The sequence below is a fragment of the Budorcas taxicolor genome, chromosome 3 (genome assembly GCF_023091745.1).
Source record: "Budorcas taxicolor isolate Tak-1 chromosome 3, Takin1.1, whole genome shotgun sequence".
Classification (NCBI taxonomy): domain Eukaryota; kingdom Metazoa; phylum Chordata; class Mammalia; order Artiodactyla; family Bovidae; genus Budorcas; species Budorcas taxicolor.
This window is the reverse complement of record NC_068912.1, coordinates 106468417-106488847: the sequence shown is the minus strand read 5'-3', so window position 1 is coordinate 106488847 and position 20431 is coordinate 106468417. Positions and strand designations below refer to the sequence as shown.

At 45.3% G+C, this 20431-nt stretch overlaps 1 protein-coding gene across 1 annotated transcript; it reads left to right on the top strand.

Annotated features, from left to right (window-relative positions):
• Nucleotides 1-3983: 3983 nt before the first annotated feature.
• PPIE (peptidylprolyl isomerase E) lies at nt 3984-18517 on the top strand. Its single transcript, XM_052636582.1, has 10 exons — nt 3984-4014; nt 5028-5126; nt 7587-7630; nt 8110-8136; nt 9817-9898; nt 10557-10657; nt 11859-11982; nt 16676-16861; nt 17830-17972; nt 18163-18517. The coding sequence occupies exons 1-10, from the start codon at nt 3984-3986 to the stop codon at nt 18229-18231; spliced, it is 906 nt and encodes a 301-aa protein (XP_052492542.1). The 3' UTR covers nt 18232-18517.
• The last annotated feature ends 1914 nt before the right edge of the window (nt 18518-20431 follow it).

Here is a 20431-nt window from a genome sequence, read left to right as displayed (position 1 = left end):
TTTGTCTTATTAATCTCATCTAAATTTTCACTCCATAAAAAAAGGTAACTTGAAAGAGAAAAATCACATGGAACTATCTCTTTGAATACTTTTTAAATGCAGGAATCCATAGTTACACAAGGGTTAGAGACACAAACTGTGCCCAAAGTGAACTTGAAGGAACACAAAGCATTCTGAATCACTAAGAATTTACTCTCCAAATAAGTGCATGTAACTGAGTCCAGGTGTCTTAGGGACTGACCATACAGATTCCCATTTTAGTTTTTAAACAGAATACAATATTTATTAAAGATAAGTACTCAAATGTACTAATAGGAAACAGGCTCAAGAGTAGCCATAGTAATTGTTTTATACCAGCAGCCCCAAATATGGCAGGCAAAGCTTTGCTCTCCTGCCTCTTACCTCCTGCTCTGTGGTCTGGTTCCTAACAGGCTCTGGAACAGTCTGGTCTGTGACCTGAGGATTGGGGAACCCTGACTTAGACAATTAAAAAAATTTGACCAGAGTTGCCTGCACATGATAACAAACAATGACTGACTGTTGGTAATTCATTGGCAGCCCAATGGTCAGGATTCTACACTCTCACTGGCCAGGTTCAATCCGCAGTCTTGCGGCACAGCCAAAAAAGAAAAGACTTATACAATCCCTCCTTTGTGGATACTTTCTTGGTCCTCATTCTCTGTTCAGGATCCAAAGGCCCAGCAACTACAGTATTTTCCCTTGTCACATCCCTCCCCCCAAAGAAAAAACGACTGACTTTCTAGTTGTTTTATTACTGTTTGAAAATTCTCATGCACCATATACTCCTTTTTGTTTTCAGTCAGAAGGGATTGGTTCTATGCCTTACTCTTGATACGTCACTTCTTTTCTTCGAAGAGATGTTTCTCAAACCGTGCTTCCCAGGCCAGCAGCTTGAAGGTCACCTGGGCACGTGTTATTAATGAACAATCTTGGCACCCTGGACCTACAAAATCAACAACTCTGAGAGTGGAGCCCAGCAACCTGTGTTCTAATAAGCCTTCCGGATGATTCTGATGCCTGCTCCAGTTTAAAACCACATTTAGTGTTTTTACATGTGGTTTTACTATCCAGACATGATTGATTGAGTCACTGGCCATTGGCGATTGAACTCAGTTTCCATCCCTTCTTCCCTGTCCGGAGGTCAGGGGTGGAGCTGAAAGCTCCAACCCTATAAATCATGTAGTTAGTTCCTCTGGTGACCAGCCCCCATCTGGAAGCTATCTAGGGACCTGTGTTGGATAATTTTATGTATCTACTAGACTAGGTCACAGGGTTCCCAGATAGTTGGCTAAAAATTATTTCTAAATGTCTTGGAGGGTGTTTCTAGATGAGATTAGCAGTTGAATAAGTGGACTCAGTAATGCTATTGTCCTTTGTAAGGTGGTGGGCTTCATCCAGTCCACTGAGGGCCTGAATGGAACAAAAGGTAGAGGAGAGGAGAATTCACACCTTCATCTGCCTGAATGACTGAGCTGGGACATCGCAATGTTTTCCTACTCTTAAACCAGGATTTATAATTTACTGGTTCTCATAATAAATCTCTCCATATGTATCTATATAATGTGTGTATGCTGCTGCTGCTAAGTCACTTCAGTAGTGTCCGACTCTGTGCGACCCCATAGACGGCAGCCCACCAGGCTCCCCCGTCCCTGGGATTCTCCAGGCAAGAACACTGGAGTGGGTTGCCATTTCCTTCTCCAATGCATGAAAGTGAAAAGTGAAAGTGAAGTCGCTCAGTCGAGACCCCATGGACTGCAGCCCACCAGGTTCCTCCGTCCATGGGATATATATCTATATATATATTTTTTTTTCCTACTATATATAATATATATACATACATATTTCTCCTATTGGCTCTTTTTCTCTGTAGAACTCTAACTAATACAGAACTCCACCATGAGTCACCTCCTTAGAGTAAACTCAGGTATGGTCAAAAGGGTTCATTATGAATTTAAAAAGAACCTCTTTCAGAAAAGTTTAAGGGTTTTAAGGGCTCTGTTCCAGGTAGTGGGGACAAAGACCAAATATATGACTATATATAATACCACATCTTCATAAAGGATACCTTGTCAGATTCCCTTGAGAGTGACCTTGTTAGTAGGGAATAGTGATAGGTTCACCGGGGAATCTTGTAATCAGATCTCACAGCCTCATTTCTATGAGTGGTATCCCTCTGGTTTGTCCTGAGGACAATGAGGTTTGTGTTTGTATCCACTGCTTAGCTCTGGGAACACAGTAGGCACAGGTCTTGTTGTCAAAGAAAAGATAGACACACACCTGGCTACAGTCACAGGATGAGTTCCACTCAATTGTTGGATTTGGAGGCCATGACCCCCCTCTGTGAGGTAAGCAGGGCCCCTCCAGGTGGAGAGAGAGAGCCAAATGAGCAGAATTTACTTGGCATGGCCATGTCATGTCCCCGTATCAAGGGCTCTAGGAGCCTTGTCATCAGCAGCACTGATTGAAGAAGGGAGCTCTAGGGCTTCCCTGGGGGCTCTGTGGTGGAGAATCCGCCTGCCAATGTAGAAGACAGGGGTTCAGTCCCTGGTCTGGGAAGATCCCACACGCTGCAAGGCAACTAAGCTGGTGTGCCATTGCACCACAACTACAGAGACTGTGCTCTAGAGCCCAGGAGCTACAACTACCGAGCTCTCGTGCTACCACTACCGAGCTCTCATGCTAAAACTACTGAGCTCTTGTGCTACAACTACTAAAGCATACATGCCTAGAGCCTGTGCTCTGAAATGGGCGAAGTCACAGCAATGAGAAGACCTCATACAGCAACTAGAGAATAGCTCCTGCTCCCTGAAACTAGAGAAGAACTCTGTGCAGCAAAGACCCAGCATAACCAAAAATAAATAAGTAAATAAAATAAGAAAAAAAAAAGGGAGCTCTAGAGACTTGAGGTTTTTTTTTTTTTCCGTAAGATCACCCTGGGAACAAGCCAGAGGGTAGACTTGGAGGACAGAATCATCAACTCTTCCTTAGTCTTCACTGCATTAACCTCCTGGTCGCCAGGCTTCCACCCAAATCATTCTGGGCACAATGGTCAGACTATCTTGAAGTATAAATGTGATCATGTAACTACCCATCACAACCTTCAGTAGCTTCTCAAAGCCCCAAGTACTCCACATGGTTTGCAGGTCATGCATCCTGCCACCCCTATCCACCTGTTCTGTCTGATGTTCCACGTCCCTCTCCTCCCCAAGGCCCACAAGAAGGTGCAGAAGCTGTCTCCTCTCCCAGAAACCTTTTCCCCTGCTGCCTCCTCTCTCTGGCTCCTCTTTATGGTTTCAGCTTAAATGTGGCCTCAGAGAGATCTTAACCAACTGCTGTGCCTAAAAGAAGTGGCCCCATTATTTTGTACCACTTAGGCTAATTTATGTATTGCTATTAGTTGATGTATTCCAGGAGTCGCTCAACGTTTTTCCCAAAGATCCAGATGGTAAGTATTTCAAGCTTTGTAGGCTCTGGGTTTGCCCCTGCAGCCTGAAAGCACTCACATATGAATACTAAAAGGAATGAGCAAGACTGCGTTCTGATAAAAAAATCTTTATGAAAATTGAATCTAATTTTCACATGTCAGGAAATATTATTCTTGTTTCTTCTTTCCCCGCCCCCAGCTCTTTAAAAATGTAAAAACCATTCGTAGCTCCAGGTTGTCCAAAAATAGATATGCGGGGTGGCCCGCGGACCGTGCTTTATTGGTTGTTTATTACTTGCTGACGCCTTCTGACTCCGCAAGGGAGTGTGTTCCGCAGCAGGGAGCACCAGCAGAGCCGAAACCGTGCCGGTTCAGGCACTAAGATACACCTAAGCTGCACTCCCAGCTCGACGGCACCCAGAGGCGGGCACGGTTTATGCCAGAGTGGGCGGGGTCTGCGATCGCCGTGCGCGGGGGCGGAGCCTTGGGGAAGGGGCGGGCCGAATGCAGGCTTCCGGCGGAAGAGCGCAAGAGCAAGATGGCCACTACCAAGCGAGTGCTGTATGTGGGTGAGCAGGCTTGGGGGCTAGGTGGAGGCTGGACGAACTGGGCCGCGAGTGGGTCGTGGCGTGGAGCTGGACAGGTCTCCGGACGCGGGAGGCGGCGAGCAGCTGTCTAGGTGGCATCTGTGGCGGTATTGCTTGGTCTCAGAGAGTGAGCCTGAGACGTAACTAATTGCACCTCTCTTCGAAGCCCGCCAACCTCTAACAACAACCTCTTCATCACCTGGGACCGGAGCGATGGTTGGAGGAATATTAGGGACCTCTCAATCCTCGCGTCCATTCATTTTACGTTCACCGCAGCAATGGCTCAGCCCGCACTCTTTAGGGAAAGAGTTCCCAGGCTAGCCGGCTAAAAATGAGAATAACCTCAATAGCACAGTTTGATGAGAGCTTTGGTGGGGACGGACACTGGTGACATAGGCCTCGGTGTGGGGAGAAATGACCCCTCCATCTGGAGAGGTAAGAGCAAGTTTTCAGGTTGCGGTGACGCCGGAGATGAGCTGGAATTAGCCAGGTAGCGAAGTAGGAGCAAGTGCGTTTACTGAAAGGGAGCCCCGCGAGCAAAACCCCAAAGGTGTGAAATAGTCTAACACTTGCAGGCAAATGTGTCGGTTTGCGGGGACGCAAAGGATAAGAGGCTGAAGAAGTGGGCAGGGCCTTGTGAACAGCCTTGTGTACAGTGCTAAGTTTGTACATTTTCCCTGGATAAAGTACTTTAAGCAGGGAAGTGATGAGTTAAAGTCTGTACGTTCCCAGGATGGTACTGGTTGGCTTTGTGGAGGAGAAGGGAGGCAGTTATGAAGCTGTGGAGGGAATCTCCGGGCTATATGAGGGTCTGAAAGGAGAGTGAAGAGTGTGCTTCGTAAGTAAGCCTGAAGGAGCAAATGAGAGGGATATTTATGAACCCAAAGGACTGAATGGAAAGATCCCTTCCCTGACAACGGCATGCTAATTTTACAGCAGGGACTTCTCAGGAGAACGGAGGACAGTAGGTCAGAAGGCACTTGATGTCTTTGCAGGTGGACTCGCAGAGGAGGTGGATGACAAAGTTCTCCACGCTGCTTTTATCCCTTTTGGAGACATCACAGATATCCAGATTCCTCTGGATTATGAAACAGGTGAGTCGTCTTAGTGTTTCTCATGCCCAGGATCCTCCTGCTAGGAAAGAACTTAAAGTTTTTGTAAGTCATATTACAGTACGTTCTAAATATGCTTTGGGCAGCGTGACAGTCATCTTTATGCAGAAGGACTTTTCTGAGGCTTGGAGTTGTGAGCTGCAGTATGCTTTTCAGATCCTATATATTGCTTTTGAAGTAAGACAAGCTTTTCAGTTAGCCAGTAGGAAGATTGGTTTCGAGCTACATGGAGAGCTGTTGTTTCAAACTGCCTGCCAGGCAGTCTCCTACACCTGCTCTGTTCTTGGCAGCTGTGCTGTTAAATAGGGTAGCAGGAAAGCCCAGCTTCAACAATGGGGCCTCAACTTCTTTGCACCTGAACTTTTCCTTCAATTAGTATCACAGTTGCAGTTCCATTTTCTGTCTTAACCTTTGTTGTCATTTTTAAAATTGGAGTTTTAGGCCCAGCTCTAGAGTACACAACTAGTTTAGAAATCCCCTCAGGGGATCATAGAGAGGGAATTTTGGGAGACCCATGTGAGTTAATTGATCATTCAAGAAAGCTGGCTTGCTCAGCAACAAAACCAAGCAGCTCTGCTTAACAACAACACCATATACCAGTGACGTCTGCATTCTGCTAGTTGAGGTCAGTAAGTTAATGATCCCTTGGCCATGCTCCTGTGCACACACTAAAAACAAAAATATAGGGGAAAGGTAACATTACACTGAAACCCGAGATGATTTACCATATTAATATCTGTTACTGCCTTCTTGCTCATTTCCATAGTGCTGTGACAGTCCTAGTGGGGTCATGCAGGGTCAAAAACTCCCCTACCCAGCATGTAGGAAGAATTAATGATGGTAGACTCAAAGAATGAGGAAGAGGGTGGTCTCCTCCTCCTCACTTTTCCTTTAATTATAAAAGTATAGCCCAGGACTTCACTGGTGATCCAGCAGTTGGGAATCTGCCTGCCAGTGCAGGGAAAATTCCACATGCCTTGTGGCAACTGAGGCAGTGCTCCATAACTACTCAGCCGTGCTCTAGAGCTTGTGTTCCACAACAGGAGAAGCCACTGCAATGAGATGCCCACGCACTAGAGAGTAGCCCATGCAACTAGAGAGTAGCCCCGACTCGCCACAACTAGAGAAAGCCTGCATGCAGCAACAAAGACCCAGCACAGCCAAAAATAAATAAATAAGTGAATTTTTAAAGTAAAAAAAAATTAAATTGCACCCCATTAAGTTCTTGTCACAGCACCCTCTTGCCTGCCTCTTTGTGTCTCTCACAAGTGTCATATACTAATAAATGACTCTTTCCATGTCGCTTTGCCTCTCAGCAACTTCTTTTCACAAAGAGACAAAAGAACCTCAGCTACATTAAGTCCTGAGATTGTTTTGTGGTTTCAGCAACCTATGCTCTGCTGAGTCCTGAGACGAGTTGTGTGGCTTCAGCTCTATCATCAACCTTGTATATGGATTTAACCTTCCTGGGACCTTTATATGTATAAAAACGATAAGGTTATGTTGACTCTGTAAAGTTAATTGGTTGCTTAAACTAATGCTTTTGTGCACTTGGCCTTCCTAGTTGGCGTTGGTTAGATTAGCGTTTTGCTGAGGATCAAGACTGAGCATCCTTACCCAGGTTTTAGGATTCATGACTTCGGCACAGTTGATGCTCAGAATGTATGCTTGGAATGAATGATTGATAGGTTAAATGACTTCATTTTTCTAGCTGCCTTGAGTGCAGAGGTTAAGATTTGATAGGCTTTGGTAAAGAATGCTGCTTTTCTCACCAGTCTATGTCCGATGCAGGATACAGCATGCTTGGGGCTGGTGCACGGGGATGACCCAGAGGGATGTTGTGGGGAGGGAGGTGGGAGAGGGGTTCATGTTTGGGAACTCATGTACACCCGTGGTGGATCCATGTCAATGTATGGCAAAACCAATACAGTATTGTGAAGTAAAATAAAGTAAAAATTAAATAAATAAAAAGAATGCTGCTTTTAAAGATTAAAAGTATAGTTCATTATTTAGTTATGTTCACTACAAAACGGGCTTCTATGGTGGCTCAGATTGTAAAGAATCCTCCTGCAATGCAGGATAATTTCCTGGGTTTGATCCTTGGGTTAGGAAGATCCCCTGGAGAAAGTAAAGGCTACCCACTCCAGTATTCGAGCCTGGAGAATTCAATGGACAGAGGAGCCTGGCAGGCTACAGTCCATGGGTTCACAAAGAGGCGGACACGACTGAGTGACTTTCACTCACTACAAAACAGTTTAATGTTGCTTGGAATGTTATTTAAACTAGAAAGAATCAGAGTAAGATGCCTTTTTCCTAAATAGTGATGGTGTAGAATTCTAGTAAATGGATAAGGCATGTGACTGACTTCACTTTCTTTGTGACCACCTACTTCTTCCCATTGCCCAACATGATAATTGCTTGATATTGTCTGCCTTTTTTCAGAAAAGCACCGAGGATTTGCTTTTGTTGAATTTGAGTTGGCAGAGGTGAGAAAATTCTGTTATCTGTGTTAAGTCTTTGGCTTGTTATTATTGTTACTGATTACAAAGGGAGCTGTTCTTCATTTGGGGTTGGGTTTTGGGGCCTCATGCTGATGCTTCCAGAGAGATGAGAAACACTGTTTGAAGGAAAGCTGCCTTCACTTAATGAAACCATGGGCCGTGATTAACATTACAGACCTGCTAGGTCCTGCCCCTCTTGCTCTGCAGAAACTCCTGCAGCCCTGCTCATTGAGCATCTTTGCCTGGTAGCACTGGTGATACTTTCTTTGTCTTCCACTAAATGGCAAATAGCTGAAGTCGGCCAGGAAGTGCACTTTGTTAGACCCGTGCAACCTAGGTGAGGAAGAAAAAGAGACCTTTTTCTGTTGGATTGTTTTTCTGTTGTCATTTTACCAAGTGTGTTTAGACACTACAAGAAGCATTTGACTGCAAACCTAAATTCGTACCTTGTCTTTTTTTGGCAGGATGCTGCAGCAGCTATTGACAACATGGTAAGGCTGGGAATCCTGCTTCTTACAGAAGTTGCTTTTTGGTGGTACAGAGGGCACTTAGTTCTACATTCGGTTTGCAGACCTCCAAAGTTACAAGGTTGCATGAGGAAGTACATACAAATTGTCATCGTGTGAAAATATTCACTGTGAATTGATCACTTACGAAATTGTCCTTTCTCAAATATCTTTCTCCATTTGATAATAATGTAAAGGCTAATCATCCTTGTTGACCAGTCACTCACTGGCTGCCTGTGTCTAGGATAAGAAATTGCAAACAATGCAAAGTAATTGCACAGTGAAATTGCATATTTTACAAAAGTGGCAGGGTTTCATGAAGTGTTAGACCGGTTAACAATTGAGAAGAGAAATTTGATAAGGATAATGATAGGATGTGCTGCTGATCCAAGTGATTGGGACAGCCTGGAGAGCTCCTTGGGGCGATGATGTAGCTCTGGAGTATGTGTTCCCTCTTCAGGATACTTAGGATTTTCACATCAGATAAGAAATGCAAAGATAGTCATACTGTTGATAGGATTTTATTGGAAAAAATACTGCAGATGTATAAACATCCATTATATGTCTGTTCTTCAAATTAGGCCATAGTTTAAAAGCTGAATTTTAACTATAAGAAATTTATTTTAATTAATTAGTTTCATCACAGTACATTCCCAATTTTTTCCCCCTTCAAATTTTAAACCATGAAATTTTCTTCACTGTCATTAAGTCCTTTCACATTGAGTGACCTTTCCTGGTACCAGTTATCTTAGGGTAATGAGGCTTTACTTCATTCCTGTTCTCTGTTTCCCATTCATCAAATGTTTTCCTCAGCTCTCAGAGCGAGATCACTTCTCATTGCTCAAGGCTGACCTTGACTTTTGAAAATGAACTCAGGTACTTGGAAATTGCATTTATCCTTATAATTTCCGAGTACTCTGAACACAGCATCACTTTTGTTAGCACAGGGCATTACTAGTATTGAAAGAAAGGAGGTCAGATACTACTGCATATGAACTAGATATACAACAAGGTCCTACTGTATAGCACAGGGAACCTGTTATTTAATATCTTCTAATAACCTATAATGGAGAAGAATAACCTATCTTCTAATAACCTATAATAATATTTTCTAATCTATAATAATATCTTCTAATAACCTATAATGGAGAAGAATCTGACATATATATATAAAATGTATAACTGAATCAGTTTACTGTACACCCAAAACATTGTAAATCAACTATGCTTCAATTTTAAAAAAGAAAAGGACTTCCCTAGTGGCCCAGGGGCTAAGAATCCGCCTTGTAGTGCAGAGGATGCAGATTCAGCCCCTGATCAAGGAATTAAGATCCCACAGTCCATGGAGCAACTAAGCCTGTACTGCAGCTAGAGAGTCCATGGGCCACAACAGAGACCTCATGTGCTGCACCTAAGACTCAATGCAGCCACATAAGGAACTAATAAATTTGAAGGAAAGGAGAAAGGAACTGTATGGTGGCTCCCAGGAGGAAATTCTCTGCAGCCCACAGGCTGCTTTGTGGCAGGTGCATAACTTGCTGGTAGGGGATCAGGGATTAAGGGAGAACAAATCATGAGTTTGTCTCATGCGTCAGAAGTAAATGGAAAGTGTCTGACTTTCTTTTAACCTAACAGTTTAAGCAAATGGATTTTCACACTTTTCAGAATGAATCTGAGCTCTTTGGACGGACAATTCGTGTCAATTTGGCAAAACCCATGAGGATTAAGGAAGGCTCTTCTAGACCAGGTGAGTGGGAGTAATACAGATGCCCCATCACACCCTCCAGTTTGGCCTTGCTTGCCTTCCTGTCCCAGTTTTCTTGAAAGGAGGCACTGAATGCTTCTCTGGCGGACAGTAGTAGAGAATGGTTTACATTGGCAAAGGACGTGTGCCACTTTTGTGGGGAAATAAAGAGTGTGAGCTTCTTGGCCACACCAGGGTAATTGTTTCCTTTATGAGAGAAGCCATGCCTGATCTCTCATCTGTCCCAGTTTTCTCAACATTCCTGGCAGGTTCCATCAGGGGCTGGGACTGGCAAGGGCTGCACCTTTCCCTGGGGCATAGCCTTTTCATGTTGCCCTGCTAAGAGCTTGGAGAAGGAAATAGCAACCTACTCCAGTATTCTTGCCTAGAGAATCCCATGGATAGAGGAGCCTGAGAGGCTATAGTCCATGGGGTCGCAAAGAGTCAGACACGACTAAGCGACTAACACACACAAGAGCTGGGCTTCAGGGCTGGCAGTCTCTAAAAGATGGGAACTTGCCTGACACATGTGACTTCCCAAAGTGGAGACCTCTGGCCGAGAGGGCCACAAAATATGTTCTGCTTCGCTGATCAGAGTACCTACTTAGCAGCTGGCTGATGGCTTGAATGGGTTCTCATCTGCTCGCTGCTTTCCTTTCAGTTTGGTCTGATGATGACTGGTTGAAGAAGTTTTCTGGGAAGACGCTTGAGGAGAACAAAGAGGAGGAGGGGTCAGAGCCCCCCAAAGTGGAAACACAGGAGGTGAGATTGCAGCCTGGCTTTTCCCCCCTGGAAACTTTGTCTTTTTAGGTTTTTATGGAACTCTGCAAATGTATATACACAAGTAGAGAGAATGAAAAGTGAACTTACAGTGTTTTAGTGGAGGTTGGTAATGAGTGAACTAAAGTGAAGCTTTAAGTGTCTTGTCCTTGTGCTCTACGTGAGGAGCTTCTCAGCTCTGCTGGGTTCTGTCCTGTGATTGTTACTGACGAGGAGGAAGTGTGAGGTGAGGAAGGGTGGTGAGTGGGCCTCTGCACTCTCCTGGTCAGTCCCCCTCCTTCACACAAGTGTGCTCCCGGCTCACCGTCTTTCTGTTCCTGACGCAAGGGAGGCAGCGCGGGGTGAGGGTACCTTCCCTGCAGTCTGGGCACAGGTTTGAGGTCCTCCCTTTCAGGGAACCTGCCTTGGCACTTCCTTCTGATTCTCAGTGCACCTCTCTAACCATTGCCTCTCCAGCTGCCCCTCCCCCTTGTAACTGACGTTCTGGGTTTCTTTCTTGACTCGTGGTCTCTCTCCCCTCTCTGCCAAAACAGCAGCAGTCACTCTGATCTTTCACAGCCACTCCTAGGCTATTGGACTCTCCTGGCCTCTGTTTCTAGTCCTGAGCTTCAGACATTGCTAATGCAAGTCTTGCTCTCCCTCCTCTAATCTTGTTCATCCTGTGTTCTCTAACTCACTGACTTGCCACTTTCCATCCACATCGATGCAAGCAGGAAATACAGAGGCTAAGCAGAGTGCCTGCAAGTGTATAAAGCAAGGTCCCGGCCACCTCCATTGTGAGCACTGCGGAACTCCTTGCTTCCGTTGCAGCCAGCCTGCGTGTGTGCAGGGCTGTGCACAGAGGGAGGGGATGGTGCTGCAGAAATGGGTCCGTTTTACTGGATTAAGGTGGGTGACCTTGAGCTGGGCTGTGAAGGTGTTGAGAGTTGTCTATTTGGGGCTAGAAAAGTGTTTTGGTAGACGGTGCTGAATCTCCTGTCACTGGATGCCAAACTGGGGCTGTGGCTGTGGCCTTCACCTTCTTCTGCATTCCCAAGGCCTTCCCTGTTGTCTCCCTGTTCAGCTCGCCCACTAGTTGGGTTCTCAGATGTGTTCGTTCACACTCGCTCTCCTAGTTGGGGAGTCAGGGCGTTCTCTCTAACCTGGGCGTTCTCTCTAACCTGGCCATTTCTCCTGCATCTAGGGAGAGCCTGCTGTAAAAAAGGCCCGGTCAAACCCTCAGGTGTATATGGATATCAAGATTGGGAACAAGCCAGCTGGCCGCATCCAAATGCTCCTGCGTTCAGATGTCGTGCCCATGACTGCAGGTGAGCAGTTTTTTCTTTAATACAAGTGAATGTGTATTCATGGTTGGTTGGTTGGTTTGTTTTTAAGTACACACACTCCAACACACACTCTCTCTCTCTCTTTCTCTCTCTCTCTCTCAAACAGTATTGAAGGCAATAAATTGAAAACCTGAGTCTTTGTTCCTTCTCCATATCTAATCATACTCTTCAGAAGTAACTACCGATAACTAACAACTTTTTGAATATTTTTCTCATTTGTTAAATACTGAATTCTATTTATCCTTCTTTTAACCTAAATTTTATTATGTAGACATATAGTCAGGAGTGTTAATTTCACAGTTTGTTTTGAAACACAGCAGTGCCCCCATGCTGCCCCCCTGCCCTGCTGCCATCCCCCAGCACCATTTGCTGCTTCTCAGAGGCAGCCAGTTTCAGCTCTTAGCTGATTCTTTTGGTTTTTAACCTCCATATTTGTAGGTAACAGATGTATGTTGCTACTTTCTGGTTTTTTGTTTTTTGTTTTAATGTCTTTTCGTTTTAGACATCTATTGACTTCCCACTTGAGAAGATAAGGAATTAGCTTTTTAAATCAGCTTCCCAGCTCCTTCATCCTTTTATGTTGTTACCATAATTTTAGTTAGGTCACAGGTTATTCTATGTAAGCATCGTACTGTGATAGCTTCTTTTCATACACAGCACTTTGTTTTCCCTAGAATTCATAATTCTCTTGTTTTCACATTTGCTTAGTATTCTGTACACATATTCCTGAGCTTCCCCAAATTTTCCTGTTTGTATAAATCTCCATCATGTTCAGACACATCAGGTATTGTGTCAGTTTCACTTATTCCTCCTTGGAGCCCCCTGACCTCCTCCAGCTTGGACCAGTTGCCTTCCAGGCCCATCTCATAGCTTTTGTCTTGGGATCTCCTGCTTTCGCTTCCTGTGTTGGGACCTCTGTTGTCTTTTTTGATCTATTCCCTCATTTTGGTAGGGGATATAATTCTGTAGCTTCTGGAGAAAAGAGCTTGGAGGGTCAGGTTTTTGAGACTGATGTGTGGAAATTTCTACTTTCCCACCTGATAGTTTGGATGTAGAATTCTAGAGAAGTCTAATGTCATTCTGATTCTTGGTACTTTATATAAAACCTTTTTTTTTTTCTGTCTAGAGGTGAGCTGTCCCAATATGGTAGTCACTATCCACGTGTGACTCTTTTAAACTTAATTCATGTTATATAAAATTAAATTTCACTTCTTCAGTTATTCAGATGCTTAAAAGCTGTTAGATAACACTGGTCTAGATGCTTGGAGGGTCTCTATGTCCTGTGTTCTGAAATATTGTCCCCTTGGAGTAGATGTCCTTCCATCCATCCTGCTAGATATTCAGTGGGCCCTACTATATTGGTTTCTCTTGCTGCTGTAACAAATTATCACAGACTTAGCAGCTTACAAGAACATGAATTTGTTGTCTTAGCTGTTCTGACGGCCAGAAGTCCAACACGGGACTCACCAGGCTAAAAGAAGATGGTGGCTGGGTTACCACATTCCTTACTGGAAGCTCTACGGGTAGATCTGTTTCCAGAGACGGTCAGCTTGTTGACAGAATTCAGTTTCCTGCATCTGTAGATGAAGGTGCCCATTTCCTTGCTGGCTGCCAGCTGAGGGCTAGTCCCAGCTTCCAGAGGCTTGTGGCCCCCCTCCTTTATCATCACAACCAGCAGTGAGTGATCCAGTCCCTCTCACATTTTGAACCACCTGCCTCCTTTTCCATCCACTTCTTTTTTTGGGTGGGTTGTGGAGGAGATGGAATATAATTTACAGTGTTTTGCTAGTTTTTGCTGTACAACAGTCCATCCACTTCTGACTCTGTCTTTCTGCCTTTAGCTGGGAAAGGCTCTCTGGTTATAGACTTGTGATTATACTAGGCCCACCGGGGTAATCTAGGCCACTCTCCCCATCTCAGTGTCCGTAACCTTAATCACATCTGCACAGGACCTGCTGCTGTGAGCAGCATATTCTCAGGTTCTAGGAATTGGGACATGGACATCTTTCGGGAGCCATTATCCTGCATACCACACCCATCAGTTAGGACAGTCCTATCTTTTGAAAAGTTTTCCTTGAATTATTTCTTTACTTTTATCCCTTCTGATTTTTCTCTACTTATATTTTGGAACCTTTTTAAATGTTCTTTTTCATAGCATCCTGTGCTTATTTCATGCATGTACTATCATTTCATCTTGGGAGATTAGTATACTAAAATTTCTTTTTCCTATACAGCTTATGTTTGAAATTACTTTTTTCAGTTTGTTTTTTTCTTCTTTTTGTTTGTTTTGTTATTGATCTGTTTGCTTGTTTCAGTCTTTGCTTTTCACATTAGATGCCTTTCTCATATATAAGACTAGAATCCTTAAAATCTGCTTGGAAACTCCCTGGACATTGGTAAGGCTTGCTGACTGAGGCTTCCTCTATGAGGTGATTCTGATTGGACCCCGGATGTCAGTATCCCTGAGTCATAGTCTCTTGGACAGAACAGAGGCCACAGAGAAGACTCTAGTCTCTTGCTAATGGTCCTATGTCCAGTTGTTTGTCGTGGAGGGTGGGAGGTTGTGGGAGCAGTATATGAACTTCAGTAAATCTCCATTTGTCATGATGGTCCCTCAGCCCTCAGGTACGTATAGAGCTTCCCAGACCAGAGACCCTCTGCTTTAACCTGCTGGAGGGTTGACCTCCCACCAGCAGCCAGGGCTAGGGAAGAGAGAGGATCTAGGGGCTAGCTGCCTTTTAAAGTGAGCTTTCAACCAGACTTACTGCTTTTAGAACCATCTTCATCCTTGTCACTGAGGTTTTGGAATTTCTGCAGCAGAAATCAGATGGCTTCTGGGCTTTATCAGCTTAAGCTTCAGCTCTGTTAGGTCTGCTCTGTCAGTTATGGCTCATCTGTTTGTCTTCCAGTTTCCAAAGATTTGTGTTGCTGTTGTCTCTTCTCTCGCTCCTTTTAGGGGATAGTCATTTTATCCATTTTTTAAGTGTATGATTTACTGGCATTAATTGCATTCACAATGTTGTACAACCATCGCCACTATCTACTCTCACAACTTTTGCACCACCCCTAATAGCAACTATACAGTCCATGGAACTCTCTAGACCAGAATATTGGAGTGGGTAGCCTTTCTCTTCTCCAGGGGATCTTCCCAACCCAGGGATCGAACCTAGGTCTCCCACATTGCAGGCGGATTCTTTACTGTCTGAGCCGCCAGGGAAGCTCAAGAATCCTGGAGTGGGTAGCCTATCCCTTCTCCAGTGGATCTGCCTGACCCAGAAATCGAACCGGAGTCTCCTGCATTGCAGGCGGATTCTTTCCCAGCTGAGCTACCAGGGAAGCCCAGTAGAAATTCAGGACTCGTAAAACAGTCACTCCCCTTTCTCCTCTACTCCCAGCCTCTGGTAATGGTTAATCTACTTTCTATCTCTCTGAATTTACTATTCTAGACATTTCATATACATGGAGTCCTAACAGTAGTTGTCCTTTGATGTCTGACTTACTTCACTTAGCATTGTGTTTTCAGGGCTCATTTAGGTATCAGTATGGCTGGCTAATATTCCATTGTCTGGATAGTTCACAGTTTGTTTCTTATTTGTTGATGGACACTTGAACACTGGTTCCACTTTCCAGTTATTATGAATAATGATACTGTGAACATTTGTGTACAAATAAGTATTTAAATCCCTGTTCTCAGTTATTTTGGGTGCCTCTCTAAGACTGGAATTGCTGGGTTATATGGCAGTTCCAGTTTGACTTTCTGAGGAACTACCAAAGTACTCTCTGCAGTGGCTGCACCGCTTTCCATTCTCATAAGCAGTGTATAAGCATTCTAGTTCCTTTACATCCTCACTTGTGTTCTGTTTATCACAGCCATCCTGGTAGTTGGGAAGTGGGATCTCATTGTGTTTTTGATTTGTATTCCCCTAATCGCTAATGATGTGAAGCATCTTTTCATGTGCTTAGGGGTAGGGGCCATTTGTGTATCTTCTTTGAGGAAATGTCTGTGGAAGTCTTTTGCGTGTTTACTTACTAGGTTGGTTTTTTGTTGATTTGTAGGAGTTCATTGTATATTCTGGATATTAAACACTCAAGAGATGTGATTTGCAAATGTTTTCTTCCATTCCCTAAGTTGCCTTTTCATTTTGTTGAGAGTGTCCTTTGATGTTCAAAAGTTTTTCATTTTGATGAAGTCTCATTTGCCAGTTTTTTGTTACTTATGCTTTCAGAGTTGCAGTTAAGACATTGCCAAGTGCAAAGTCACAAAGACTTGACCTGTCTTTTTCTCTAAGATCCTGTTTGGTCTTTCTTTTTAAAAATTGCTTTACCACCAGTTTAGGGTGGAGCAGATCTAGAATGCATGTTTTCACACCTTTAGCTAGAATCCTTTCTAATCCTTCAAGATAATCAGTATCTCAAAGGTTTATAATGAACATGTCATATTTTGAAATGAAAATACGAACATTAAACAAGTATAGTTTTTCAGAGTCTAGTTGGAGATCTCGTTGTTTGGGGTTTTTTGACCATGCCCCTGAGGCATGTGGGATCTCAGTTCCCCAACCAGCGATTGAACCTGTGCTCCTTTCTTGGAAGCATGGAATCTTAACCACTGGATCACCAAGGAATCCCCCCGTTGGTTTGTTTTTTAATCAGGCACCTTTTCCTTTCTTGGCCTCAGAGAATTTCCGCTGCCTGTGCACCCACGAGAAGGGCTTTGGCTTCAAGGGCAGCAGCTTCCACCGCATCATCCCCCAGTTCATGTGCCAGGGCGGTGACTTCACCAACCACAACGGCACCGGGGGCAAGTCCATCTACGGGAAGAAGTTTGACGATGAAAACTTTATCCTCAAACACACGGGACCAGGTGGGATCGGCTGGTGGGTGATGGTCGGCGCACTGGGCTGGGGCAGGATGGCTGCGCAGGCGGGTGACAGGCTGTGCTTCTGGTCTCCTCCAGACCCCCACCCAGGGAACAGAGGGGAGGCGTTTGGCCTGGCTGGAATGGAACGAGCCTGTTTCCATCATAGGGTCCACAACTGTGGGCGTAGCTTAAGTTTTGTGGTCAGCCACTGTAAGCCTGCTCTTCTTCCCTCAACCCCGCTGCCTGCCTGTCTGTCAGACTCTAGTAAAAAATTTCAGTGGTTGGTTCCCCAGCAACTAGAAAAAAATACAGAACTGTATTGATATTTAAGACTGCAGTTCTTTAGGAGGCCCTTGGCAGCCACACTAGACAGAGCTCCCTAGTTCATGCTCAGTCCTGGTCAGAGACGGCAGTTGCCGCCTCACTCCCGAAACCTCCACGTCACCCTCTGCCCCAGCTGATGCTTAGCCTCCTGCACCTATCTGCATCTGTCCACACCTGCCTGCACCGACTTCCCCCCAAGTGCAGGGGCTGAGCCACCTCCCCTCTACTCGTGACCCGGACCCTCCCCACCCCTCGCCCTTCAGAACCTGGTTCTGCACGCGTGCCCTGCCGCTGCCTCGTGTAATGCCCGTACCCTGCTCTGCTCGATCAGCACAAAAGCACACAGTGTCGATCTTTTCTTTGACTCGTGTCCCCCCCCTCAGCTATCACCCATGCCTCTGGTCCCCTTTTTGACCGAAACTTCTTGATAAAGTTATCTAGGCTCCCTGCCTTTGGTTCTCTCGGTCCCCCTCTAGACAGACTGCTCCCCTGAAAGCACTCTTCTCCACCCAGCCCATAGTCAGCTCCTGCTCCTCGTCCCATTCGCCCTCCCATCTGTGGGTGCAGAGGCAGCATCTGCACTCCCTCCTCCACGCCCAGAACCAGCAGCAGGGTCGGGAGAGCTGACGGGCGCTTCTCTCCCCCAGGCCTGCTCTCCATGGCCAACTCTGGCCCAAACACCAACGGCTCCCAGTTCTTCCTCACTTGTGACAAGACGGATTGGCTGGATGGCAAGCATGTAGTGTTTGGGGAGATCACGGATGGCCTGGACGTCTTGCGGCAGATTGAGGTGGGTGGCTGCTGGGGCCCCTGGGGCACAGCCGTGAATGTGGGAGAGCTGAATCGGGGCCTGGAAAGAGACAGCAAGCTGCTGTTGGCGGGTGGCGGGGTGGGATGGGCAGAGGGGCGGGTATCCCTGAGCCACTCTTACTCTCCACCCTCCCTCCCCTGATTCCTCCTCTTCTGTTTGGCCCGCAAAGGCCCAGGGCAGCAAGGACGGGAAGCCCAAGCAGAAGGTGATCATCTCCGACTGTGGGGAATACGTATGAGGGGAGCTGTCAACTCGGGGAACCGGCACCCGAGGTGTCCCGTTGGCAGCGAGCAGGGCTTCGTGTCGTGGCCCTTCCTCGGGGTCAGCATGGGGCAGCTCCTTTGCAGGCACAGTCTGCGCCGCCTCTGGTCTTCCTCAGGTGTGGCCTTGGGCCCAGGGCTGCCCTCCCCACTGTGGACAGCTGTGCGTGGTCTTTCCAGGCCTTTGCCACCGGGGCTTCTCATGGGCCCACCTGTGTGACTCCTGGACATTTTCTTCGGGTAAAATAAATCCTAGTTTTTGTACTGCTGCCTCCAGCTAGTTCCTGGGAGTTGTCAAATGTCGCCTATAAAGCTAAACTGTCTCCTGAGACAGGTTGGTGAGTGAATAGGGCATAATCCCTTCCCCACAGTTTTTCTTTTCTTCCCTTGGATGATTCCCTGAGATGCTAGGTGATATATCTTCAGGTCAGATACCCTTGTCAGACCACTGTCAAGACCGTGGGCATCAAAGACAGTGGAAAAATTCCTGTCTTCAGCGCCTCCACTCCCACATCACACTGCCAGCCCCAGAGCCAGTGAGTGTATCGTTCAGTCTCCATGATGCATTTGCTTATTTGCTCACTTTCATTTTACAGATTTTTAAAAATGATACTTTATTACTCACAGTGCCTTTTCTATACTAGGTACTATACCTGTTTGTCAGGAGACAAGAGATTAGCAAACCCCTTGGTTCTAATCCAGCCCACTACCTGGTTTTATGAGTAAAGTTTTGTTGGAACAGTCAGAGCCATTGGTTTACATACTCTCACTGCCGTGACAGTGGAGTAATTGGTGGCAGATACCATATGGTCCCTGTATTAGAGTTCTTCAGGGAAACAGAAGCTATCGGATGTACATACGTATACAAAGAAAACGATTCATTATACAGAATTGGCTCTGCAGTTGTGGGGGCTGACAAGTCTGATAGCTGCAGGATAGGCCAGTAGCCTGGAGCCCCAGGGAGAGTTGATGTTGAAGCTTGAGTCCAAAGACTGTTCTGAAGGCAGAATTCTTTCCCTCACGAGACCCTAGTCTGTCTGTCTTGAGGCCTTCAACTGATTGCATGAGGCCCACCCATACTGTTTGGGGGAAAGTGGTCTGCTTTACTTCAGACATACTGATTTAAATGTCAGTCACATCTGAAAAATACCTTCACAGCACCATCTGGACTGGTGTTTGGCTAAAGTGTGGGTACCACAGCCTAGCTATAGACAGAAAATTCACCACCACCACCCCTCACTAGCTCCTCCAGGGCCAGGTCCCGTCTTTGCTGGGTGTGGTGGCTGCACAGAGGAAGAGACCCAGGGTTGTGGCCCCAGGACTCTGGCTTGGGAGTTTCTCACAGCATGTCTGCTCCAGATGCTGCTGGCACAAAAAAAGACTGTTGGACCTACTTTTTAGTGGTGAAAAAGAGTTCCAGGTGATGGAAAATTAGAGAGCTGTATTTTCAAAATGTATTTATTAGGGGGAATTATACCATATAATGTGGAGAAAGCACATCTAAAGCAGTTTATATAATACAGTATGATTACCATTTTGTAAAAATACCTATCTGGTAATATGTGAACATCTATATTTTATATATATATATATAAGAAAAAAGCCTAAAAATAAATTCAACAAAATATTAACTAGCATATTTTTATCTGACTTGTAGGATTATGGTGATTTGAATTGTATTTTATTTTTTTTGTTTTTTCCAAACTTTCCTCCAAAACTGCATTATTGCTGTAATAAAAGCACATTAAAAAAAATATATATATATATATGGGTCAAGTGCTTCTAAAAGGCCTCTCCATGAGGAGTAACACTCAGGATGGACAAGCCCTGTTAAAATTGCCTAAAGGCACCTCGGCAGTGCTGCGTGCCCTCAGCAGGCTCCTGGGAACAGAGCACGGTGTCACCACCCTGGCCACTGCCGCATAACCGGCCACTTGCCCAGGCCTTCAAAGCAGGTGAGAACACAAGTCCTGTCCTCAAAGGATTGTGGTGTGTAAATGTTTTAGGAAAAAGCACAGCTCTGAACAAACACCATCACCCACAAAATACATTCTCAGAAGAAGAAAGTTTTAGTGACCAAGCACAGAAGGGGCTCAAAACTAGCAAATTCTTTTGTAATAATACTGACGGATACCAGTTGTTAAGTAGAGTCTGCCTGCAATGCTGGAGACCCAGCTT